This window comes from Ictidomys tridecemlineatus, chromosome 15 (genome assembly GCF_052094955.1).
Source record: "Ictidomys tridecemlineatus isolate mIctTri1 chromosome 15, mIctTri1.hap1, whole genome shotgun sequence".
In the NCBI taxonomy this organism is placed as follows: Eukaryota; Metazoa; Chordata; class Mammalia; order Rodentia; family Sciuridae; genus Ictidomys; species Ictidomys tridecemlineatus.
Genome location: NC_135491.1, coordinates 48,713,743 through 48,741,446, shown reverse-complemented (window position 1 = coordinate 48,741,446; position 27,704 = coordinate 48,713,743). Strand labels below are relative to the sequence as shown.

General features: G+C 36.3%; 1 protein-coding gene across 2 annotated transcripts; it reads right to left on the bottom strand.

The window, feature by feature from the left end:
- On the bottom strand, nt 1–27,381 carry Cmtr2 (cap methyltransferase 2). 2 transcript variants are annotated; one of them, XR_013430980.1, is made up of 7 exons: nt 26,718–27,381; nt 19,178–23,305; nt 9,766–9,854; nt 8,728–8,845; nt 3,773–3,829; nt 2,632–2,686; nt 1–305 (listed from the first exon to the last, which is right to left on the bottom strand). XR_013430980.1 is itself a non-coding variant. In XM_005318402.5 (2 exons), exon 2 carries the CDS (start codon nt 23,290–23,292, stop codon nt 20,992–20,994), a length of 2,301 nt encoding a protein of 766 aa, XP_005318459.2. In that variant the 5' UTR covers nt 23,293–23,305; nt 26,718–27,381; the 3' UTR covers nt 17,697–20,991. The 2 variants fall into 2 exon arrangements, 1 of the variants encoding a protein (XP_005318459.2); XM_005318402.5 differs by lacking the exons at nt 1–305; nt 2,632–2,686; nt 3,773–3,829; nt 8,728–8,845; nt 9,766–9,854 and having other exon boundaries at nt 17,697–23,305.
- Nucleotides 27,382–27,704: the final 323 nt, after the last annotated feature.

Genomic DNA, 27,704 nt, shown 5'->3' with positions numbered 1-27,704 from the left:
TGTTTTTCACTTCTTTTCTTTATTAAAAGTGTTCCACTGGAGCAACAGCTCTGAACCATGATATCCTGACACTGGTTTGTTAGCAATGTTCCAAGTTTTGAAGGTTTCAAATCATTTTACTTTTCTTTATAGTTAGAGGACATGAGGTTAGCCTTCTTGCTCACTGGCATTCTGGTATGTTTCCTGGAGTGGGAAACGAAGTCACTGCCGATGTTAAAGGAACTGTGTGTAATCAGCAGACTATTTGTCTCACTAGCTCCGAATGTTGTCACTCTTCTCTGGATTCTGGAGCTTCCTGTGGCTCACTGGAGGGATAGGCAGGACAACCATAATGTTAAGAGATGTTTGTAACAAGTGCCATGCCATTTTCCAATCCCTTTATAGCATCAATCAAAGAAAAGCATCTGAAAGACCAATAACAAAGGGATTAACTGATGGATTATTTTGCACTAAATAGCTTGCCATGCGGCTGCTCAGGATATTAACAAGGAGGGAACAGCTGTAGAGACTGCAGGCCCAGGCCCGTACCCAGTCAGCGACAGGTTGCCTTATGTCTGTATCAACTTCTCTAGTCACACCAGCAGCAGTTCATAGACAGGACCATGAAGGATAGGTTTTGCATTTGGTTCTAAATAACCCTTTGATGTCAAATGAACTGAGCCAATGGCAAGAATACATTATAATGTCCCAATTATCAGATCTACCTTTGGGGTCAGATGTATACCAGGCACCAAACTGAAGGTCAGGAGACAAATATGCTCCAGATGTGATAAAAAAAATCTTTATGTCTTATAAAAGGGGGCTTGTGATAGAAGCTAACCTTAACAAGCAGCTTTTGGATTAAATGAGCTCTAAACACTGCATGTCTAAACATCTGACATTCCAGATACCAACCTTGAGTCTCATTTCAAATTAGGCAGACAGAACTTATTTATAAATATGTCAATTGCCTCTCTCAGAAAGGAGTTTTTAAAATATAATTGTAATGTCTTTATTACACATAACAAAATTAACAAGTCCTTGATGTCATCTAATCCTCAGTTCATATAAATTTTTCCCAATTATCTCAAAGTGTGTTTTCATAATTGGTTCATTTGGACCAGAATACAAATAAGATCCACATATTGCATTACACATATACATAGACAGGCACACACACACATACATATTTTCTCTACTTCTACATCAAAGGGCTAGGAACTATAATACTCCAATGGTGGTAAAACTTGTTTGATTTCCAAATCCTCTTTTCCACTAAAAGGAACCAGGGATCCTTGAAGAAATGGCTTATGCAAGAGTCAGGGTAAGGGGCTGGAGTTGCTTGGCATATGTGAGCCCTGGGTTCAATCCTCAGCACCACAGATAAATAAATCAATTAATTAAAATAAAGATCCATTGACAACTAAAAAATATTTTAAAATAAATTTAAAATTTAAAGAAAAGGAGTTGGGGAAAGAAGAGTACCAGATGTGTTTGAAACATTGAGCAAGGAAGTACTCAAAAAAAAAGATGGATTTGCCAAATGGACACAGAAGCCAAACTGATAGAGCTCCCAGGTCTCTCAGCTCAGAGAAATTTAAGCACCAAAATAAATAATTATAGTAGTAGTTTATATATAATTCATTGAATAAAATGAGAATCCATGAATCCAACTGATACAAATGAATGTTTGATGAGGAATAAGATATTCAAATATTTTCAAACAACTCCTCATGATATACTAATTACAAAGAGAAAAAAAGTAACTTCACAATGAAGAAGCCTGGCAGACACCACCTTAATCAAGTGATCAAAGTGAACATCATGAGATTCATCGAAATGATGTTCCACTCGACAAGAAGCAAAAGGCCTCAGCTCAGTTCTGTGACATTCTATGACATTAACTAAATGAAATATATAATTCTAAACAATATCCTTTCACTATAAAGGATGTTATTTATTAGTACAACTGGAATATCCATGTTAATTTCCTAATTTTGATGGTTGCTAAGACTATCTAAGAGAGTCTCCTTATTTGTAGGAAATTAACATTAAAGTCTATAGAGGTCAACGGGACCTCAGATTGGAAACTTATTCTCAATGGCTCAAGAGGAAGGGCGATATAGTTTCTGTTGCTATACCTGATACATTCAATAAGTTTGAGGTTGTTTCAAAATAAGAAAAAAATACAATAAAAAGAATAACTTTCTTCATCTGCTATATAATTTATATAGGAAAGAGAAGAACAGCTTGCTTCTGAATCGCTATTAATTTTCAGAATAACAGTTGAAGCCACAGAAATTTCCAATGGTGAAATTATATATCAGATACTTTTATATTTGATGTGCTTCAATCAGTTGTTGTGACTTTTTCCTCTTGATTTCCACACTGTTTCTGTGTCCATTTGGCACAATTCTGGTAATCAGTAATTTTCTTCCCTTCTTTTTTTCTCCTTCCTTCCCCTTTTCCTTCCCTTTCCTTTCCTCCTCCTTTTCTTTGCACACACACACACAAAAGATCCATGTTCATTATTTATATTTCTTTCCAAAACCTGTAATCAATTTTTGGATCTTGAAAAATTCAGAGGAAAAGTCTTTCCTTCCCAGCTCACTGAATTAATTCCTTTTAAAAATAGAACAAAATTCAGGATACCTTATTTCCTCAACTCTCCTGTTGAAATTTGTCTCTTCTCCTCATCCATGGACTCCTAAAAATGGCAAAACAAATATAGCATACCCCAAGTTACATTGCATTACAATAGCTCACTGATTAGTGTAGGGGGACAATGGTTGAAGAGGGATAATCTAATCCTTTTATTAACTTCCTTGAATCATAAATGAGAAAATGATCAAACTTTATTTCAAATTTTTTATTGTAGGCACTGAGTGACAGATATGTGAGTTTACTTGTTCTAGTAGAAACATTTACAAGTGGCAAGTGAGTCAATTTCCAGAATCCTCTTAACCATAAAATTAGAGCCAGATGATATTGTTTGAGCAAACACTTTGGGAGGAGGTAAGAGAGGAAGCCATGTGGTTTTCCGGTGGGTATGTGGGAGTAGATTTCTGGGCAGAGAAAACAGCTTGTGTGAAGATCCTGAGGTGAGAATATGCTTTGAGTATTTGTGAAATTGTAAGGCTACTGTGGCTGAGCAAAATCAGCAAGGTAAAGGGAGGAAAGAAGATCAAAGACATAAGGAGAATGCCTTCAAGACAAAGTATGCAGGGCCTTGTAGGACATTTTCAGTACTTTACTTTGAGATGATATGGGAAATACTTTTTGGGTTTGGGACAGAGAAATGACTTTATCCAACGTATATTTTAACAAAATTGTTCTGGATGCTTTGTGAATACAGAATGAAGGGGAGAAAGCACTGTTAGAAAGCTACTGTAATGGAAGATGATGTTCACTAAGACAAGGCGATAGCAGTGACAGACATGAAAAGCCATCAGGTTATGAGTATCATTTAAAAGTAGTGCCAACAGGATCTGCTAAAGATGCAAAGGATGGAGAAGTAGGTATCTCTCCTCAGATATATGTGCAAAAGTCAGAGAAAAACCAAGAGTAATCCTTAGAGTTTGGCTTTGAGCCACTTTAAGGGCAGAGATTCCATCAACTGACATAATAAAGAATTCTGAGAGAAGTATGTTTTGGAGAAGTTGCTCAGGACCTCAGTTTTAGACAATAAAGGTTGAGATATCTATTAAACATTCAAATGGAGATGCTAAGTATGTGGTTAAATATATAGTTAAATATATATAGGAGATGGTCTAAGCAGGAGATGTATACTTACGCATTGTGATAGGTAGTATAATGTCCCCCAAGTTGTATGTGTTCTGATCCTCGGAACCTGTGAATACATTAATTACAGATGTGAAGGACTTTGTAGATGTGATTAAGGTCTGAAATTTGAGACAGGGAGATTATTCTGGATTGTCAGAGTGGACCTAACCTCATCAGAAGGGTCCTTAAAGGCAAAAAACTTTTCCCAGCTGTGGTCAAGGGAAGGTCAGAGAGGAAGATTTTTCTGGCTTGGAAAACAGAGGAAGGGGTAACAAGCTGGGGAATGCAGGCTGATTCTAGAAGCTGGAAAAGGCAAGGAAATCGATTTTCCCCAGCAGCATCCAGAAAGAAATAAAGCCCTGTTGACAGGTTGATTTTAGCCCACTGAGATCTGTGCCGGACCTCTGACCTACAGAACTTTGGAGCCCCAGCTCCAAAGACTAACCTCCCCATCCCCCGAGAAGAGCCGTCCAATGGTGAGCCCTGCTAACTCACATGATCCTTACCCACCAATCAGAAAGCACCCCATGCCAACTGTCAAACCATTCTGTCATAACTGTCAAACCACCCCTGGCTCTATAAATATGCAGAGCTAGTCCTCAATAAACAGGCATTTTCTCCAACGATGAGCCTTGATCATTCTTTCAGTCATAAAGTTGTATTTTCTTAAGTGATTAAAGGTTGCAATAATCTGTTATAGCAGCAAAAGACGATGATTCCGGGCATCATCAATATATAGGAGATATTTAAATCCATAAAAATTTGAGACAGCAGAAGTCTTGGGACTGGAGCTTGAGGTACTTGAATATTAAGTCAGGGAGACGGAAGACCCAGCAAAGTTAACTCAGAAGCATGTCAGTCAGTTCTTTGTCACTGTGACCAATATTCCTAACAAAGAACAATTTAGGGGAGTTGAGGATTTTATTTTGAGCTCATAGTTTCAGAGACTTAGACCACAGTGAGCCAATTCTATTGCTCTGGGCCCAAGGTGAGGCAGAACATCATGGTGGGAGGGCATGGTAGAGGCATGCTGCTCCAATCATAGTAGCCAAGAGGCAGAGAGAGAAAGAAAGAGGGACTAAGAGGCTTCAGGGAAGATGAACTCTTCTAGGAGATACCCCCAGTGACCTACTTTCTCTAGCCAGTCCCCCACCTGCTTATAGTTATTATTCAGTTAGTCTGTTCAAACTAGGATGGACTGATTAGGTAACAGCTCTCATAATCTAACTTCACCTCTGAACATTCCTGCATTATTAACACAGGAGCTTTTGAGGGATACCTCATATCCAAACCATAACAAAGCAGTAGATGTGAAGAGAAAGTGGTGTTATAGACATCAAGTGAGGAATCTGTGTTACATGCTGCTACAATTAGGTAGGGTGAGGATTAAATTAGCAAAAAAGACAGAAAGAACAGGGAGAACATGTGTGCTCAGGCCAGCTGCTCACAGAAAGAAAAAAGTGGACCCTGCCCCTCAACTCTCAAGCCACATGGACAGGAGAGACACTGCATGACACTCAAAGTGTTGACTTTTGCATACACAGGAAGACTGGACATGAGTAAACGTGGCCCAGCTAACATCCTGGAATACTTCCCATCAGATTGGCCCTCTTTTCCCTTGGAAGGAGGTAGAGAATGTAAGTCAAGAAAGGAGGAAAGGAGGAGGAAGACAGAGGAACAGGATGAACTCTCAACTTCCCTCTTACATTATTGTTTTTCCTTTTACCATCAGTACTGTCTTAGCCCTCCAAGGCCCTAACTTGTTCAATGACATATGCTTCAAGTCCAAGAGTGTTAACTTAATATCTCACATCCAGGAAATTGTTGTTTCTTAAAGAAGACATTAAAATTAAAATACACAATCTTCTGGTACTTGGCATTTCATGCCAGTCATAGCTTCAGACAAACTTTTATGTCCTGCTTTCTTTCACTTCACAACTCAAGTGTTAGGTAATCATCTATAAAAGACTGAAGTCATAAGAAGAAAACTGTTGTAGTCTGAGACAAATATAGCCCTGACCACACTGCCTCCCACTGACTTAGTTATTTGTTTACCTGTTCATCTTCACCTCTAGATTTAGAAGTCCTCAAAAGGTGAGATTGTACCCTTTCATCACTGGATCATAAAAACAATAATTCAAAAATTTCCCATCCATTGAACTTGTCCTATGTGTCAGACATGGTGCTAATTGCTTTCAGACATTTAATCTTTATACAATCCTAAGAGATGGGCATTATTTACTCTATTGCAGATAAGACTGAGTAAGACTCAAAAAGGTTAAGACATTTATTTAAACATTCATATTAAGTTAGAAAGTTTTAGAGCAATCCAATGCCTAAATCTGTGAATAAAAATCCACCCCCCTCACCTCCAAAAAATGTCCACATCCTCATTCCTGGAACCTCTGAATGTTACCTTATATGAAAATGGATCTTTGAAAATGCAATTAGATTAATGGTTTTGAGGTGGGAAGATTATCCTGGATTATCCAAGTGGGCTCAATATCATCACGTGGATCTGTACAAGAGGGAGGCAGATCAGATTGAGTAGGAGGTTATGTGACAAAAGACACAAGAGTTGAAGTGATGGTAACAGGGCCCAGAGCCAAGACAGGCAGATGGTTTCTAAAGTGTGGAAAGGATAAGGAAGCAGATTCTCCTTAGGCCTCCAGAAGGGAACACAGACAGCCCTGGCAACCCTTGACCTCAGATTTCTGGTCTTCAGAACAGTAAGATACTCAATTTGTATTTTTTTCAGCTATTGAGTCAGTGGGAATTTATTGCAGTAGCAATGGAAAACTGTGCAGTGCTGCCTCCATCCTTCATGGTGTTTACACTGAGTCTTTACATCCTGGAACCTAAGGCAGTGCCTGACACACAGAGCACTCAGGCGATGTTTGCTAGATGAATTACTGAAGGAGGAGATTTTCCTCTGAGCTTCTGTCACTTGGCTCCACTTGAATTCCTTTGACCAAGAGAATTTAGCCTACCTCAGACGAAGGCAGGCAGGCAGAAGCAGCCAGGTTAAATCTGGAATGACATGTATTTTTCTTATTATTAAATTGGCTGGATGAGCTAGTTATGGTTTAAGGTTTATTCTAGGCCAGTCAGTACACCTCTGGAAGACATGACCAAATGCAATCCTAACTTACAACTGTGAATCAGAGCCATGGGGGCTGGAGGGATGGGGCAAGGGAAACTGGCTATTTTTATGTCAACCACTTAGGATCTTTGACCATTTAAGTAAATTAAGCATCACTAATGATCCAGTTGAAATTATAAGTAGCATTAGTAAAAAGATGAGTACAGATGACATTTTACAATCTATTTCCTTATATAAATTATTTCATGACAAACTGAAGCAATAAATACACATATACACACTGTGAACACACATAACTCTGTTTGCCTCCTTTTCTGAAATCATCATGGCCCATTCTTTAAAGGAAGATGGTATTTTCCATATCAGCATTAATAAGGAGAATGTTTTCTAAATTAGTAAAGACAATGAACTCCAAAGCTCAGCTGCTTAAAAAGTGAAGAGCTGGAAATCTGAATATTGTTTAGATTTCACAAGTGGCTCATCATACCATGAAGGTGATTTCCCCTTCTGGTATTCTACTTTATCTAAGTAGTTAACATACCCAACTTAAAAATTAGAAACTTCAAATCAGCGTCAGATCTCTTAAGAACAAGTACTACACAAGCAGAAAGATAATTAAAATCCAACCAAAACCAACTATTTAGATCTGAGTCTCAGGTTCATATGTTTGTGTTCTATAATCTATTTGTAGCTGACCACAAAGGTAAAATAAATTATTCAGTAGATCCAAGCTCAGTCACTGCCCTCAGAGGACCTCTGATGAGATTGGCAATTACCATGGCATTCCCAGTTTGACCAGCTCGGCAGCAAAGGCTCCCAGTGGTCCTGAACGGCTTTAGAATCTGAATAAATCACACATACTAGAGTTCTATCGAGACCACCAGAAAGTCAATTTATTTGTGATCTGAGAGAGGATTTTATTACTTCTCAGATTAACAGCTTAAAATGTTTTGCTATTTTGCCTCATGAATATTAGTTTGATGTATGAGGCAGGGAGATTATTAAATCTTTGGTGCCTTCCAAAGATGTAAATTAAACCACAGCACCTCCTTAGCCACCTTCCTGGTACAAGCTGGAGATTTATTATGAACTTGTCACTCTTGCATGCTCATCAAAACAAGCAGCACCATGATTAATTACTCCTGTTTATTTAAGGGTACCTGTCATTCCAGATTTTTTGTAGACAGGATGTTACAAAATTATCCAATTTCTTTGCAGAAGTATAGGATGAGGACTTCTAGAGGCCTAATCATTTCTATGGACATAGTTGAAAGAAAGGTGACATGCATGTCATTCTGTCTTGTTCTATCAGCTTTAAATGAAACTGAACTTCATTTTGGTTTCCCTTTCCTGGTCATAGACATCACACTGCTGATTCTGTTCATCTGGACGGCTTCCAAAGATTTTGAAGAGCTCCAACATTAAATGGATATGAACTGTAAAATGCTCTTCTCAATTCTGTTATAATTCAATTCAACAAAGAGCATTCATTAGGTTCCTTCTATCTGCCAAGCAGCAAATGTGAATGCTTTCATTCATTTCTTCATACAATATTCATTTAATGTCTTTTGTGTGCCAGTAATGGTATTAGGTCAAAAGAGTAAACAGTCCTCTCCCCAGGGGGTTTATAACCTTGTTTTTTCTCAAGGCATTTGTCTCCCATATTATAAACAGGAGAAAATGAAGAGACAGTGAGGGTCTGGGTCAAAGGGAAAAGAGAACAGTGCCTTCCTTCTAAGATGTTTGCACAAAATAGACATTAAGCTGAGGCAGTCTGAATGGGTCATCTGCAAGTGCGGTACCCCAACCTCATCCAGGATGCCTCTGTAGGACTGAACTGCATTGAAACCATGGTATTTTACCTCTTTGTTTCCTTCCTGATATGTCCTGTCATATCAAAGATCATCTGGGTTACCCAACAATCACTGAAACAGGAAGTTTTCAAGTGAATTTTGTAGGCATGGCTGCCTGTCTTCTGATCTGCCACAACAAAAAGTCACTTGATCAGTTTGGATTATAAAATAATCAACCTACTTTTTAAAACATAGGTTTATGATCATATCTTTATCTTCTATGCCTTTATTATAGAAATTGTCAAACACACAAAAATGATAAATAACAAACCCCATGTACCTGTCATCTTGCTCCAGTGATTATCAACATTTTGCTGTTCTTGTTTTTATCTATTACAACTCTCTCCTCACCTTTTTAGTATTTCAAAATAAATCCCTGTCATCATACCACTTTACTTACAAATACATAAAACTACCTCCAACAAATAAAGTGTCTAAAATAAATACCATTGTAATATCTAACAAAATAACAATGATTCTTAAATATCTTCTAATCCCTAGCCCATGTTCAAATGTCTCTGACATTCTAAAAACATTCTTTTGATATAGTCATGGGGGTGCACACCTGTTATTCCAGCAACTTGGAAGCTGAGGCAGGAAGATCACAAGTTCAAGGCTAGCCTCAGCAATTTACTGAGACAACTTAGAATTAAGTTGTCTGTCTCAAATTAAAAACTAAAAAGGGGATATAGTTCAGTAGTAGAGCACCCCTGAGATCAATACTGAGTTACCCCCCAAAAATCTTTCAAATTGAAAAAAGATCCAAAATCTACACATTAAATTTGGTTGATGTGTCTTTCACATACACATTTCCTTCCCATGTCCTTTTAAGATTACCAAAATGATCTCCAATGTTTGATTTTTTTATCTAAGATAAATAACTGTCCAAATTTGATATATGTTCCTGGTTAAACCTCATTATATAATATTTTCAAGGACAAATGATCAGTAGACAGGGTGATCAAATGACCTACAATTCAAACACAAAAACTACTGAGTCAAAGGGGATGCCATTAATAATTACGTGTGAAACAGAACAATACTCACCCTATATTACAATATTATAGGGGTAAAAAGAAGGATCAGCCTTCTGTATTCCACTCAGGAGCTGAAGAGCTGGAAAGAATGCTCTGCCTCTAAATAAAAATACAAAATAGGGCTAAGAATATGGCTCAGTGATCGAGTGCCCCTGAGTTCAATCCCCGATACAGCCCCCCACTCAAAGACTATAATTCATGATTAAGAATAACAGCTACTAGCATCTATGCATCCAATATTAAACCAATAACTTTCAAAAGCAGAACTTTAATGCAAGGAGAAATAGACCTACATATGTGAAAATATGAGAATTTAACCCACCTCTCTCAGTCTAAGACAAGTCAAATAGATTTTAAAAAAAAAAAGGTTAAGAAAAAAATACAGGAGATCAAAACAACATAAACAATATAGATTTTAAAGATATATAATTACAAATGCTCATGGAACGTTGGCCAAAGAGGAAAAAAAGATAAATTATTATGCCAAAAGAAAAATGTTACGAACTTCTTGAAAATAGTTTCAGAAAATCCATTTCAGTTTGAAATGGATTCTCAGGTCACCATACAAGAAAACCAAGATGATAAAAAAAATCAATAGGCCCTCCCAACAAGAAGTTTAAAAAAAATTTTTTTAACCTGGGATTGAACCCAAAGGTCACTTTACCACTAAGCAACATCCCCAACCCTTTTTATTTTTAATGTTTAAAGAAGGTCTCCCTAAGTTGCTAAGGCTGGCCTCAAACTTGCAATCCCCCTGTCTCATCCTCCAGAGTCACCCGATTACAGATGGGCAAATCGCATGCACTCTCCCCACCCCCATAGAGTAAACTAATTCTTAGGTCCAAGGATTTTCCTCTTTGACCAGACAAAGGTGCAAAATATTTTGGAAATAATAATAAATACATGATGAATCATAATCTGTAGGAGCAGTTCAAATACTTTATTAACAAAAAGTAAAAATAACTGAATTAAGTATCTCACTTGGAAATTCTAGAAAAAGAGAGCAAAGCAAACTAAAAGTAGTAGAATAAAATAAATAAAATAAAAGCAAAAATTAGTGAGTTAGAAAACAGAAAAACTAATAAATAAACCAAAATGCTGATCCTGTGAAAATTAAGCAATGACGCTTAATTCAAACACAGTAAGCGAAAGAAATAAGCTCCAAACAGAAATATTACTTTTAAAATCATGAGATGACTTCAAAAACTCTATGAAAAAAAACAGAAAGAAAAGAAAATCTTGATTAAACAAATAATATTCCAAGAATATATGCCAAAACTGACACTAACAAGGACAAAATCTCTAAATAGATGAATTTTATAGAAGGAAATAACAGAAAATCACAAAAATGCTCTCTTGCCAACAAGAAACCAGGCTAGACTATTTTCACATAGAATTCTTCTAAACCTTTAAAAATCAGATGATGCAAATACTAAACTATTTTAGGATTCTGGAAAAAAAAGTCAAAATTATTTTTAACATTTATTCTAAATTTAACATTGATTCTAAACTCAAAGGTTGCATACACATATACATGAAAAACAGATCAATCTCACAAATACTGGTATAAAAGTTGTAAACAAAATATTAGCACACGGCTGGGTATAGTGGTGTATAATTATAATCCCAGCTACACAGGAGGCTGAGGCAGGAGGCTTAGCAAGTTCAAGTCCAGCCTCAGCAATTTAGCAAGACCCTATCTCAAAATTAAGAGGGGCTGAGGATACAACTAAGTGATAGAACCCCCTGGTTTCAATTCCCAGTAATACACACACAAATTAACAAACAGAATCTAATAACTCATCATAATCAAGTACTACTTATTTAATATTAGGACATCCATTAATACAATATAATAGAAATAAAAAGAAAAGTAGGTTCATCTCTACAGATCTAAAAAAAATAGAAAAATTTAAATACCCATTTATATTTTTAAAATCTTTTTAAAAACCAAAGGATTAATACCCCTTTAATATAATAAAAAAATAAGTAAACTTTTAAACAAAATCAGCAGCTGCTGTAATGGGAAAACACTAAAGCAGCAGTTCTTAGGAGTATGGCCCATGGATTCTTTCAAGGGTCTGAATATTTTCATCATAAAAGCAAGACATCATTCTTTCCTTTTCCACGGTGCTTTATTTTCCCCCTCCCGCTCCCACCCACTAGCTGGGAATCTAATGCAGAGTCTCACATGTGCTAGGCAAGTGTTCTACCACTGAGGACTTCCTAGCCCTCTTTTGTTAATGGTTAACACCAATGACACAAAAGAAGTGGTGGGAAAAACTGCTGATATCTTAGTCCAAGCAAAGTCATGGCACCAAACTATACTGGTAGGTGTGCTGTGTTTCATCACACACACTCATGATGAGGGATAAGCATTTTTACTTGAAAAGGTGCTTGATGAATTTGTTTAAATTTAATTTATTAATTAAATTAAATTATATTAATTTAATTAATTTAATTTATTTTTGTTGTCTTTCATTTTGCAGTGCTGGGGATCAAACCCAGGGCTGTGTGCACATTAGGCAAGCACTCTAACACTGAGTTGCAACCTGAGCCCCAACTAGTCTTGACCTTAGGACATGTCTTTAATATTCTTGGGAGAGAAGTGGAAAGTACACCTATAGCTTCTGCTGCATACTGAAGTAAAACAGCTGCCTCCAGGAAAAGCAGTTGTGTGATCTGAGTCCCAAACTCAAGTTGTGCATTTTTCATGGAACACTATTTCTACTTAAAAGAACAACTGGCAGACAAATTTATTCAGATTTGACTATTTGGCAGACATTTTCTCAAAAACAAATAAAGTGAGCTGTCACTTCAAAGAAACCTACTGTCAGCACTTGTTATCATGATAAAATTTAAGCATTCAAGTGAAAATTAAAATTTTTAAAAACTTGTGTTCACTACCCTGAACAATAGAATTTTTTCTGCTGAGATTCGTGGTGATGTTTAAAATCTGAGTTTTTAATACTGTATAATCAAATATTTGCAAATCAACATTGGCAAGATCTATATTACTCAGTGAACCAATACCTCCAAAATGACAAATTTGTAGTATTAAAAAATCGCCTGGACAAACACGACCGGCCCATCCAAAGTGTAAGACAGACCAGTGGATTTTAGTGTAGCAGAGCAGAAAAAGTTCATTTATATAAAGATTCTTCATTGCAACCAATTTTTTGGACGCTATCATCTGTCATGTTTTGACACAGTATCAGAGAATACCCATATTATCTTAAAAGGTTATTAAAATTACTCTTCCCTTTTCCAACTACTTACTATGTGAGGACAGATCTTATTAAGCCCTTCAACCAAAACAATGTAGTGCCACAGATTGAGTGTGAAATCAGATGAGAGTCCAGCTGTCTGCTTTTATCGAGACATAAAAAAGATTTGCAAAGATGTAAACAGTGTCACACTTCTTACTAAAAATCTTTAAGCTATTTTTCATTAAAAATATTAATTATGATAATGTAATGGTTTGACATTATCATTTTAACTAATAAAACAAAATTATTCTGTTAATTTCTGACATGAAAAATATCAGTCCCTATAAGCAAAAGCTCTATGGGTTCCTCAATGTTTATGAGAGTGAAAGTAGCCCAAGACCAAAAGTTTTGAGATATACTGCACTACAGACATTCCCAGCAAAGCCAGGATGATGGTGGCTCTGGGCAGAAAATATACAATATGAAACCAGCATATAAAGTGGTAGCATGGGACTGGAGTTGTAGCTCAGTGGTATAGTGCTTGCCTAGCACACATGAGGCCCTGGGTTCAATCCTCAGCACCACATAAAACTGAAATAAAGATATTGTGTCCACCTACAACTAAAAAATAAATTTAAAAAAAGTGGTAGCATGTATGGGAGTTATCAAAAACTGAATAATATTTTTAAAATAACAGTCATCAATATGAAAGAGCCGTTCCTCTACCCACCTAAGCCGAAACTGAATAATTTGAGCATCAAAAACAATAGTTGTAATGGATTAAAATACAAATATATAGCAACCCAGAAGTCCCTAGATAAGTTTAAAATAACCACAACCACAAAACCTCATTGACTGGGAATAAAAAAAAAAAACAAACAAACAAACATAAAACCTCATTGGTCACTTTTCAAAGTTGCTAATATACCAATTTACTTTTCCAGAAATTGATAAGCATCGGTCCAGCTTTCCCCAACTAATAGTTGATACTTTCAGCACATCTCCATAAAAGTCAGTTACTGCAGTAAAAAAAAAAAATATGCTTAGAAAAACACTACTCTGCAAACCCCAATAATGGAGCTAGTTATCAATATTCAAATGGATATGATACCTATTAAATCAAAGCCTGAAAAAAAACTTAATAATTGGTGGATCCAGTTGACACTTAGAAAGGGCCACACTAGCCATTTTGTGCTTTGCAAAGTGATAAAAAGTACTTAACTCTCTAGATCCAACTGCAAATTTATAGAAAATCTGGGGCATAGAGTTACAATTATAAAGTAATCCTAGGCCAAGCTCAGTAGCACACACCTATAATCCCAGAAATTTAGGAGGCTGAGTCAGGAGAATTGCAAGTTCAAAGCCAGCCTCAGCAACTTGGTGAGACCCTCAGCAACTTTTTGAGACCCTGTCACAAAATTTTAAAAAGAAGGTATGTGATGTGGTGGGGTACTGGGGATGTGGCTCAGTAGTTAAGCACACCTGGGTTCAATCTCTGGTACCAAAAAAATTTTTTTAAGTAAGCCTAAGTAAATAACCAGCCAAATGACACAATGTAGAAAAGGCTAGAAGTCAAATAGCCAGTTCTTCAGCAGCTAAACGTCATGGAAAGTGTTGGGGGGCAGGAAGTAATAAGGGGAACTCTTCACTTAGAAACACATCAAGTAAATGCAATGTATAAAATTTTCCTGAGTCCTTATTTGAACCAAACAACTGTAAAAAGGCACTTTTTGAGACAGTATGGAAAACTTGAACATGGACTGGGTACTGAGTGATAACTGAGTGATTTTGTGAAGTGCGATAAAGGGCTTATTTGTTCTCTAAGGTATGCATTTCATGAATTGAAAATACTCTGAGGAAAAAAAAGTACAGGAAGACAAATTCAGCTAAACACTGGTAGTTATGAAACCTAAGTGAGGATACATGGGAGTTTGTTATATCATTTTATTTTGGGCATGTTTAAAAGTTTTCTAAAAAAATTATCAAGTAGCTTCCTGTAAAACCTATAGTGATGATATAGCATATAAAATAAATACATGGTCCTAGATCCACTTTGAGTTGAGTTTAGTGCATGGTGAGAGATAGGGGTTTAATTTCATTTTGTTGCATATGGATTTCCAGTTTTCCCAGCACCATTTGTTGAAGAAGCTATCTTTGCTCCAATGCATGTTTTTGGCACCTTTGTCTAAGATGATTGTAATTTTGTGGGTTAGTCTCTGTGTCCTCTGATCTTTACCATTGGTCTACCAGTCTGTTAGGAATTAAACCAGAGACTCTGCATCTAATAGAAGAAAAAGTAGGCCCTAATCTTCATCATGTGGGATTACACCCCAACTTCCTTAATAAGACTCCTATAGCACAAGAATTAAAACCAAGAATCAATAAGTGGGATGGATTCAAACTAAAGTTTCTTCTCTGCAAAACAAACTATCTGTGAATAGAGAGCCTACATCGTGGGAGCAAATTATTACCTGACATATCAGATAGAGCACTAATCTCTAGGGTATATAAAGAACTCAAAAAGCTAAGCACCAAAAAAAATAAAAAATAACCCAATCAATAAATGGGCCAAGGACTTGAACAGACACTTCTCAGAAGAGGATATACAATCAATTACCAAATATATGAAAAAATCTTCATCATCTCTTGAAATTAGAGAAATGCAAATCAAAACTACTCTATGATTTCATCTCACTCCAGTCAGAATGGAAACTATTAGGAATACAAACAACAATAAATGTTGGTAAGGATGTGGGGGGAAAGGCACACTCATACATTGCTGGTAGGACTGCAAATTGGTGCAGCCAATATGGAAAGCAGTATGGAGATTCCTTGGAATGGAAATGGAACCACCATTTGACCCAGCTATCCCTCTCCTTGGTCTATACCCAAAAGGACTTAAAAACAGCATACTACAGGGACATAGCTACATCAATGTTTATAGCAGCCCAATTCACAATAACTAAACTGTGGAACCAACCTAGATGCCCTTCAGTAGATGAATGGATTAAAAAAATGTGGCATATATACACAATGGAATATTACTCAGCAATAAAAGAGAACAAAATCATGGCATTTGCAGGTAAACGGATGGAGTTAGAGAAGATAATGCTAAGTGAAGTTAGCCAATCCCAAAAAAACAAATGCCAAATGTTTTCTCTGATATAAGGTGACTGATCCATAATGGGGTAGGGAGGGGGAACATGGAAGGAATAGACAAACTCTAGTAGGGCAGGGCAGGGGGAGGGGAAGGCAGGGGGTAGGGGGTTAGCAATGATAGTGGAATGTAATTGACATCACCATCCAAAGTACATGTATGAAGACATGAATTGGTATAAACATACTTTATATACAGAGATACGAAAAATGTGCTCTATATGTGTAATAAGAATTGTAATGCATTCCACTGTCGTGTATTTTAAAAATAAAATCAATTAAAAAAATAAATACATGTCATGTTCTTGATGAGTTCATAATCCTGGGAAGAAAACAGAAGAATGAAAAAAAAAAGCTGTGTAAGATCACTTCAAGTATTGCTCAAGCAGTTAAGTACAATAGCTAAGGAAGAGATTAATATTACTAGTTATCATATGGGGATGCAGGAATGATGGTTACTCTTATATAAAAGAAACATACAAAGAAATATTTACACTTACCTTGAATTTTCTAAGCTAATCTAATATGCAAACTGATATTCCAATTCTGGGTGTCACTAAAAATATAAGTTCTTGAAAGTACAGACAGAAAAATGCATCTGTCCTACCCAGTAAAATAACTTGGTGTTAAAATATAATCCTAAATAGCAAAAAGATACAGAAGCACATGAAATATAGCCTTTTCCCCAAAGATCTGTAGAATCTTTTCCACAGATGAACACAAAAAGAACAATCTTTACAAATGTTTTCCTTAAACTATAATCAAAGCCATAAATCAAAAACTATGGCTACAGTTAACTATTTTATCTATAACAAGCAAAACTAATGCTGCTGCACTTGGTTTAAAGGAACACAGAATAATTACACCTGGGTGACCTATTAAGATACTCTGGAAGACAGAATGATTAAGATTCTCAAGAAAATTACAGACCCATTATTGTAGGTACAATTTGTGAGTATACAACCTATATGTAAACACAAACAGATGTTGACTTTTACATAAAATTCTCAAAGGAGTAAAATTAAGTACTAAGCATTAGTGACAGATAATTTCTAAATCTTTTCACTAGTAAAGAACAGGTGTCATCTTCACATCTATAGTCATTAAGAAGCCCCTGGGGCTGGGGTTGTGGCTCAGTGGTAGAGCGCTCACCTAGCATGCACAAGGCCCTGGGTTCGATCCTCAGCACCCCATAAAAATAAACAAATAAAGATGTTGTGTCCAACTACAACTAAAAAATAAATATAAAAAAAGGAGCTCCAACTCTTTCAGTATGAAACTGAACTTATCCAAAGATAAGTTACCTTCTTTTTTCATATTGGCCAAAAATAAGAAAAGGAAAATATTAAAGAGACTTGATAACAAGAGAATGCGGGGGAAAGAATGCATTCATTAGAAATTCAAAATATGAAATACCTCACTATATAATCATTGTTTTAATCACTTTTCAAAACATACCTATATACCATGAATTACAATATGTGGTGTCCAGCTTTTACTTTATTACTTGTTCCACTAGGTCAACCCTTTAAACAAAAGAAAAAAGCCCTCCATCCAAAAAGAAATTCATCTTCAATTTCAATATTAAATACAAAGTATTTTTATTTCATTTCCATATCATAAAATTATTTTGTATTTAGTTCCACTCCTAAGATCCCTCTGAAATGAGTTTTCTCCAATAGGAGTGAGGTTTGTTACCAAATAATTGCATCTCTTTTCAATAATTATGTAATAAACAATTTTTTTAGCTAAGTATATCTGTATCATTTGTACATAATAATTTGTCATCATTTTAATAAGAAGTATTTAATTGTCTACAATCTGTTCAAATTAAAGATCACCAAGCAAATATAAGTAAGACCTAAACATATCAATATACTTAATGTCTTTATTTTTTAGAACATAAAAATGAACAGAAAACTGTTTATGCTTTCTTAAAATCTTTATAAGCATGCACTGTTTGGGGGGAAATTATAATCATTTATTGTTTAAAACAATTTCAAAAACTGAAACAAAACTAAAATATTTTATTTCTCACTTTCATCTTAGAGAGCAAAAATAAACACTTAATTTCAGTATTACCCTTTTTCTAAAGTCAATGAACATGAATTTTATTTGAGTTTATTATCACTACTTTCATTCCCCAAAATGTAAAGATTAACTGATTTCATATATTCATGCGATATAATTTTATATAAGTACCTCTGACATTAACATGACAAATTCCCAACTATATTTATCAGAATGTATCCCTATTGTTAAGCAACACATAACTATATTTTAAAGACCTGGTACTCTAATCAAAGATAAGTAAAATAACAAATCATGAATAAACTCTTCTTTTTATCTCTTCTAATATTTTAACCTTGCTTCTTTCATTCAAATCTTTGGAATAGAAAAAGAAGCATTTGGGCTGGGACTATAGCTCAGTGATACAATGCCTGCCTCGCACGTGGGAGGCACTAGATTTGATCCTCAGCACCACACAGAAATAAATAAATAAAGATATTGTGTCCATCTACAACTAAAAAAAAAAAATTAAAAGAAAAAAAAGCATTTAACATAAATCTCTCAAAAAGTTTTAAAGATAGAAGTTAAATCCACAAATTTGGATTTTAAGTTTCCTTCAGAAAAGGTATTTTCAATGCATTTAAATATTTCAATGGAATTACACTAAAAGCCCCCACTAACATAAAACCTTTTTTCTTAGGGATAACAAAATACTGAAAAAAATCAAACTTGTAACAGCTTTTTTCATCCAAGCTTTTAGGAAACACATTTGTGAAGTTAAAAATTTCTGAATGCTAAAAATCTTTTCAAAAAACATCACAATTAAATTGGAAATCTCAAGACCTATGAAAAATATTTTTTAATAAACTGTGATTACTCTGATATACTTTATAAACTATCTCTCACATCTTACTATCCACTAGACTTTTTCATTCCTTTTTTGGATAGCATTCTTTCTCCCCTTTGGTCAAAAGAAATTCCTATAAATATTGGTACCTGTCATCTACATTCAATTCAACGTGAACCTCCCTCAAGTTATTAACTCACCTCTAAAGGAATTTCAATCCAATAAATCAGATGAACAACTGATCCAAAAGCCCTAAGAAACAAAATATATTCTAATATATTCCAATGTTAGATTCCAATACAGATAAATGTGTTTAAAAAAAAAAAACAACTAAACATTCAATACTTATCTGAAGGGCTTAGAAGTTCTATTATCAACATCTGGACCAAGGCTTTCAACTTATTCTAACAAATGGTTAAAATAAGCAAAATAAATTGATTATAAGCAGGGCATCAAGACTATTAAGTGCAAAATGATTTTCCAAGAGGGTTTTCCCTTGGTAACCAATTTTCCATTCGACTTCCAGCATCATATAACTTGAACTGCTTGCAAAAGGCCACCTGTAGGAAATGAGATTTCTTTCAAAAATCTACCTCCAGGCCTCCATACTCCCTCTTCTCTCCACCACCCTTAAGTACTTGATCTTTCTCATGCAATAGTTTCCATAAATACTACAATATTAAGGAATAAATTTTAATGAATACAAATCAAAGGAAATGAAGGAACATTAACTCTCATTCAAAACTTCTTTTAGTCTTTCCAATTATATTTTTAACTTTCCCATGATTCTCTTTAAAAAAGATGAACACAAAATATATCTGCTAAAGATTTTATTTATGAATCTATAATGGAACTCAAAATAGCAAAGAACAAGAAAATTTTCACATTGGTATTTATCAACCAAATACATCAGAGAATACTTCTATTTTTCATATAACGGAAAATGCCTAAAAATGCACATGAGAATATAAATATTGTCTAGTTTGTAGAACTTTAAGATAATGAAGAATTGCTTAAAGCAGTTTGCCAAAAAAGTTCATCATACTGTTAAAGACATACAATTCAAAAGAATCAAATGTAACTGATGAAATAACCATTTCATGGCTAATCTTTTCATAAAGTGCTATTTTCAGACTGAAAAAAGAATCTAGTAAAGATTTTATAAATTTAAATATTGAGACTTCATTCTGAAAGTATTAAATTTTTCTTCAGTACTGTGTTCATAACATTCATATATTCCCAATATAATAAGACTATAAGATTATAAATGATTACCTTAAAATTAAATAAAAATCTTTTCATTCACTGATAATTTCCTGGAAGTTAAAAATTACTACTACATTGTTAAATGAAGTTTTCATGATACAGGAGTGTACTAGACACAATTATTCATTGTTTTAAACATGATCTTTGGTTTGAAGCTGTCTTATTATTAGTTGCATGGTTGTACTTAGTAAAATATTTGTAAAATAGCACACTAGTTTCATTTGAAACATAAAAGAAAATCCAGTCCATCGTCTAAAAGCAATGAATGGCATATACCAAGAAATCTGGCACAGTGAGTTCCCTGATATCCAAAACTGTCAAGAGCTAAATGAAGTCCTGTTGCTGAGGAGTGCCTCCTCCTTTGACTGCTATCAACTTATTAATATCATTAGCCAATGAGAAGTTAGTTGGAAAAAACCCTGAATGAAGGCACACAGGTGCAGATCTTAAGCAGATAAGATCAAATCAATTGCATTGTGTACGCATGGGCATATCCTCTCCAAATGCACACATCCTCATGTTTAGAGGTGAATACCATCACTGAATAGATTTTTGCCATGGACAACTCTATATGGATGCATGTATCCTAGAAATCAGAACTAGCTGATGGTTTTCTAGAATTAAAATCTTGGATGATGTAAAAGTTGGTCTTTCCCCAAAATGAAAAATATTAAATTGATAGAGCAAACAGATGCAATAACATTGGAAAATGTCACAAAATTGAATCTCAGAAAGAACAAATTCAATTTCATAAATGAAGGCTGCTGATGATTTCTTCTCTCTCTCCTTGAATAATCAAATGTAAATGCCTTTTGGCAATAGCAGCATTTAAATCCCACAAAAAATCAAGTAGTGACCCATTAAGGAGCAGCTCCATTGGCACAAACTGTAAAACCTGCTGGGGTGCATCAGAGTTAAGCAAAGTACTCAACAATTCATTCATATTCTGCAGATACTGGAAAACTGAATTTGGAAGATTCTGATAACCAACACATAGCAAGACTGCACAAGTTCTCAGGGGCTCAGAGGATGTGGGACAAGAAAACGTGATGAATCTAAAACAACTCTGGAGTACAAAGATCAAGCCAGCCATAAATCTTGTTAAGCAAGAAAGTACAGGCAAAATCATCATATCTCCTGCATGAAGCTGCTGTAATGAATGTAGAAGGCAGTTCAAAAACAAATGCTGGTAAGTTGGGTCTCCATCATGAAGCAAGGAACAGCTAAAAGTCATGAGTTCAGCTGATTCCAGGAGTTGAACTTCCACTGGTATGTTCATTTTTACATCATGGAGTGTTGGTAAACCCACAAGCAGGCATTTTATCTGGTTGCTGGGTTCTAAAACCTGTTCTTCCTGAAGGCACTTGGTAAGGCTAAACAACTCAGAAAATATTAGTTCTTCTGAAAAAATGTGACAAGAACAATAATATTGCTGTGTTGGCCTGGAATCCAAATTTAAAGCTTCTCCTAAGGACTTTTCAATTGCTTCGTTCAGAGTCTTTAATATTTCACCATCACAAAATGGAGAACACTTTACTTTTGGCAATTTCTTTCCTTCTAAAATTTGCCATAAGTGACACTCAAGATTGGAAACTGTTCCTTCTAAAAGAGAATTTTGCCCAGGATGATATACAGCATGTTCTTCAGCCCAACTATTAAAGTATCCTTTGGCTATTTTATCTTTCCATGAAAGGGTTTCCAACATCTTCCTTTCATTATAGGTTTTAAAATATCTGTTCCTCTGTCCAAACCATTTTGTATTTGTACTACAACCAATATTAGATTTTTTTACTAGCCAGTTATTTCTGGAAAGAGGCTTCAGTTGAAATTTTTGCATAAAATATTGTACAGCACAATCCCTTAAATTAGTCAGCTTTGCCTGTTCCTCTTCTCCCATGCACTCAAACAGACGAATGTTCTCAGAAATTGTCTCTAGCTGATATTTATGAAAAAATGCACAACATTCTTCATGTCTTTTAAGAAATGATTCTGGAATCAAATTATGGGGAAAGAGTGCTTTTCTGGTCATTTCAGTCCCAAAATTCAGCACCATCTTAGATAACAGAGGATTGATAGCCTCTCTTCCTTTATAGCGGAGACACACCACATAGACTTCTGAGTTGCCTGCCTTGCTAGTAGCAGGTTTGAAAACATGGACTTGGTCAAAGGAACAGTTTAGCAGGTACATCAGGTTTATTGAACAATGTTCAAACAAAGTAAACATCTTCAGAACAAAAGAGCCACCATTTCCAAGAGTGGTCAGAGCAGTGACAACTTCACAGTAATGTAAAGAAGAGACTAAAGCTTCTTGTTCACCTGGGTTTCCTTGGCAATCAAAACTCCCATCGGCAGTGATCAAGTGAATGGTTGCCATGCTGCTTACGAAATTCTGAAGTCCAGTCAGATATTTCATGGTCATGATATCACCAGTGTTATCTGGACCAAAGTACCACCAATTCAAGGTATTTGCAATGAGCCGGTCATCCATAATCATCATAAGATTGTCATTTGCTTCATGGTATGGATTCAGGGTATTAGCCACCCAACTCCATTCACAAGGGAACCGATGGGATTTTAAGTAGTGGTTAAGACTAGCTATAAAAGCTCCGGGGGCTTCACAAAGGTGTAGAGAATTCAGTTTTCCATTCTGAAAAGCTTCCTGTGGAATAAGTGGAAAGCTGCACAAAATCTCATGAAATTTACACCATGCTTGAGTGCAAAGTTCAGCATTCACAGATTTTTTTACATGAGAAATGATTTTTCCTGCTTTATTAGTGAAAGCAGTGTGCTCATGCCACTCATCCAGTTTCTTATCACTTAGGAGGTTTTTTACTTCATTTAGGGAGTTCTTCAAATCAAGAAATGCATTTAATTCTGCATGGTCACAGGTGAAAATCTCACTGGGATCTGGTAATTGCCATTCATTATTAACTGGCTTACAATAAGAAAAGTTCTTGGCAAAGAGTTCAAAAATGTCAGCAAGAACATCTGGGCTGAATGTCTCAGGACTTGCTAACTGCTGAACTGGTGGCTTTCTGCACTTACTCATTTTCAAGTCAAATCTAGAAAGAGAAACACAAAATGAAATCAATCATATTTATTAGTGAGTTAAATTTCATCAGTAGTAAATCTGATCACACCTATAACAAACCCCATAAGGAAAGGCTAATGTCAGAACACTCTGTTAAAAAAAAAAAAAGGCAATATGGAATAAATAAAAGCTTTATCCACCAGACCAGAGTCCAAATTCCTGCTCTGCTACTTACAGCTTAATAATTGTCTGGGAAAAGTACTTCACCTCTTGGGATTCAGTTTCTTCTTATCAAAAAAAAATGGACTTATCATTGTTTTAGAGGAGAATAAAACACACTAGCATATAAAAAGAATATACCAAAGAATATTTGTCAGTGAATGTCAACTCTTATTATCATAATAAGCCATCTAGCTTCTTCCCAGAGTTCTCTACCCATGGTTGTGACACCATCCACATGGCCTCAAACACACACACTTAAAGAGATTTATCCATGGACATGACTTTGGATCAAGCTCTAACAAGGGTCTTTTAGACTTTTTTAGTTCCCATTATACTTTACCTCCTCCTAGGAGGTGATGGTGCATGTGAATCTGGTACTGGTCCCTCTATCAAGCCTTTCTGCTACCACCAACTACTACTGCTAAATACATCCTCTGCCCAGATTTCAATGATGCATGCACTTTGGTGGCACCAATCATTTCTACAGTTCACGACAAAAATTTATTGCTCTAGTTTGAATCTGAAATGTCCCCCAAAGGCACATGTGTTAAAGACTTGTTTCCCAGCCCATGCTGCTAATGGAATATAGTGGAACCTCTAAGAGGTGGGGCCATGTGGAAGAAAGTTAGATTATTAGGGCATGCCCTTGAAGGGCTATTGGAACCCCAGCCCCTTCCTCTCATTTTGTATCCTGGGTACGAGGTATAAAGCTCTTTTTCTCCATGCACTCCCAGCCATGATATTCTGCCTCACCACAGATCCAAAGGCAATGGGCCATCAGTCTGTGGCCAGAAACCTCTGAAACTGTGAGCCAAAATAAACCTTTTCTAAGTTGTTTATCTCAGGTATTTTGCCACAGCAATGGAAAGCTGACTATACACTCATTATACTGCTTGTAAACTAGGTTGTACTTGAATGGTTAGTCTCCTTCTGCTTCATGTTGAAATGACCAATAATCCCTCTGACATATCTCTATAAATTATACATTCCTGACTATCATATGATCAGTCAGACAGCTCCACACTTACATTATAAAATTTCTTTATAAAATTTAACATACTTTCTTAGCAGAATTTTAAATCATCAAATTTAAATTTGTAAAATATCCTTACTGAATATAATTACAGTCCCTCTATAGCTTGTGTTATAACACTAAGAAACCAAAACCATCTGCCTCTAGGGAAGGAAAAGGATATGAGAGAAAGAAGTATGACTTAATTGGCAGTTTTAGAAAAGTTCTAAATTTTAATAGATAGGACAATGAGTATCATATGGCACCTGTCAGTGCAATTTAATAGGTACATTAGTTTATGAAGTCTGCACTTACTTAGCATATTCAATGTATTCTACAACTGTTTTTATCTCAATTTTTTAAATCTCAATTTGTTAGATGTTAAAAAAAAAAAAAAACTGACAACCAAATCACTATCCCAAAAGACACTGCTGGTTCAAGGATTACAATGGGAAATAAAGGTGAACTGTCATAATAAATACAATATCCAGTTGACTTAATTCTATTTGTTTTGTATTGTTCTATTTGTTCTTATATTGTTCTCTCTTTTTTCCCCACTATTTTCTTAGTTGTCAATGGACTTTATTTATATGCAGTGCTGAGAATTAAACCCAGGGCCTCACACATGCTAGGCAAGTGCTCTACCACTGAGCCACAACCCCAGCCCTCATTCTTTTTTATTTGTTTTAGTTAATCCATCAGTCTGTAAATTCCTTAAAGTAATAAGAACCTTCGTAGTCATTTATTTACCATACTGTATTCACAAATTACATGGAAATACAGGTTAATAAGTCACAAATACACACCAACATTTTTTTCCTTACCTTAGATCAATCGTGTTTATACTGTTACATTGTATTTAGACAGTTTTCTGAAAGAAGGCATTTCTGCATTTACTAAAATCCTAAGGTGGGCAAATACAACTTTATTACAGCAAGCTCTTCTCTCTTAATTCACACAGCACTTACTGGCAATTACAACCAAATGTATTCTATTTTGGAAAAAGTCTGATTTTAGTCATTAACTTCACATACAAATTAATAGCTGCAATTAAGGTGTGAAATCTTACCTATGTTAAATAGGTAATTGCCTGAGAAGGAGTAAAGGAGTTCAAACACCTCCATGTTTCTGACTATACTTTATTGGTATGACCACCTAATTTTTATTAGTCCTCCCCTTACTCATTCCACTCCACCCACACAAATCTTCCTCCTGATCACAGAAGACACCAGACACATTCCAAGCCAAAAACTTTTGCAGTGGCTGGTCCCTCTACCTGGAATGGTCTTCCCCAGATATCTGCACAGCTAATTCCCTTACTTCCTTCCAGTATTTGCTCAAGTGTAATTTTCTCTATGAAGGCTACCCTTGACATACTTACTTAAAATTGCACCTTGCATTCCCAATTTCCCTTACCTTACTTTCTTTTTTTCCATGGCATTTATTTCCCTCTAACTTATTCATGGTTACTGATTATTGTGTGTCCTCCTCAAACTAGAAAGTAAGCTCCACAGGTCAGGATCTTTGTTTTGTTTACTTACATATCATCCCAAGAGATTAGAACAGTGCCAACTAGGGCACAGTAAAGCAGCAACAAGTCTTACTGAATGAATGAATGGATAACACACTTTGCAAAAGAATCACTGCTCTAATCATGTTTGAATACGAATCATAATAATGCATTTTAACTTCACTCCAGCACTTCCATGCACAACCAAAAAAAGAGAAGGAAAAAACCTCTGCAGTTTCCAGAGTGCATGGAAAAATTTTCCAGTATGTGATCCTCAATCACTTTCATTAAGCACTTCATAAAGCTATGTGGCATCATAATTCTGCTAGGTGGGTCTGTATTACTATTCTTATATTGCAGACTCGATCACGAAAATTTGTAGTTTCCTGCCCAAAATCACAAAGGGAACACTTGCACAATTCGTAAAACTAGTGAACCTAACTCAAACCCCACAAGATCTCAACAGTTGTTGCCTCTCCAGTTGATACAAGGGAGTTTTACAAGTGTTTTCCTCCAACTCCTCTGGCCAGGAACTGTGAAAACAGAAGGGTGTACCCAGCGCTTACTTTGGGGCTAGGGCACCCAGGATCTCACTTCGCCTAGTGGAAGGGAGTCCCAAACCCTCCCGAGCCGTCCCCGCCCCTGCCTCGCCCACTGAAAGTCCAAGGAGGATCAGGCTCCTAACCCGGCCTGCATTACCTTCGCTCACGCCCACCTGGGCCCCCAGGGTCTGGAGAAGCTGCTCTTCTTCACTCCCACTCCTCACTCGTGGGAGCCATTCTCACTTCCGCTCCAGGGACTGCTTCCTGGGGTGGTCACTCTTTGGATCCGCCACACCTTCAGCCGCAGGGCAGCAAGGCAGCGCGCCCTGAGGCCAAGAAGGCGGCCTGGACCGGCCCTCGCGGCACCGGGGGCCAGAACTCTCCTCCAGGCCGCGCCCCCGGCAAACACGGGCGGGGGCCGGCTAGAGGGCCCTGACAGTCACGTTGCGCACGCGCCTTCTCGGCTAGGCTTGCGTCACGTGCGTAAATGCTACGCACGCCGTTGACTTTGGCAATGCTGAGGCCCGGGCCCCCTAGGTTTTGTTTCTCCGGGAGGTACTCAACTGGAAAGGGCCAGTCTCCCCCCCTCTGGCCGCTATGGCAACTGAAGCTGCGCGCGCAGGAGCGTCCCTTGGCTCCGCCCCTAAGGGAGTGAAGGAGTGGGATGGGGCGGGGCCGACTTACCCAGATCGCGCTGGCTCCGCCCACCCAGGTGCTGGACCTCAGGTTTTCCTGCGCTGAGGTGTTAGTTCCTAGAACAGATCTTAATAAAACTGGAGCTTGAAAGACAAGAGTTTAAAAGCCAAACTAGGAAAACTGCTAGATAATACTGTTATTGTGTGTGTGTGTGTGTGTGTGTGTGTGTATTTATAAGCCAGTAAGAAAAATAAAAACCTCAGAAAAAAAAGTATGAAGATTCTAATAGGCAGTAAACAAACAGCCAGTAAAAACATACAAAGTTGTATAACCTATTATTAAAAATTAGGAATTAAAATATTGAAAACTATACATTTATCAAAGATTTAAAAGATTGATAGTGGCCACTGTCGGTGAGAATATAAAGAAATAGGTTCACATCTGTGGGTGGGACTAAAAATTAGTATTTTTAGTAGTAACCTTACAGAAGGCAGACTTTTAAAATGAG

Coding starts and splice junctions, on each gene's coding strand:
- Cmtr2 (XM_005318402.5), bottom strand. CDS start 23,292: ATGAGTAAGTGCAGAAAGCCACCAGTTCAGCAGTTAGCAAGTCCTGAG.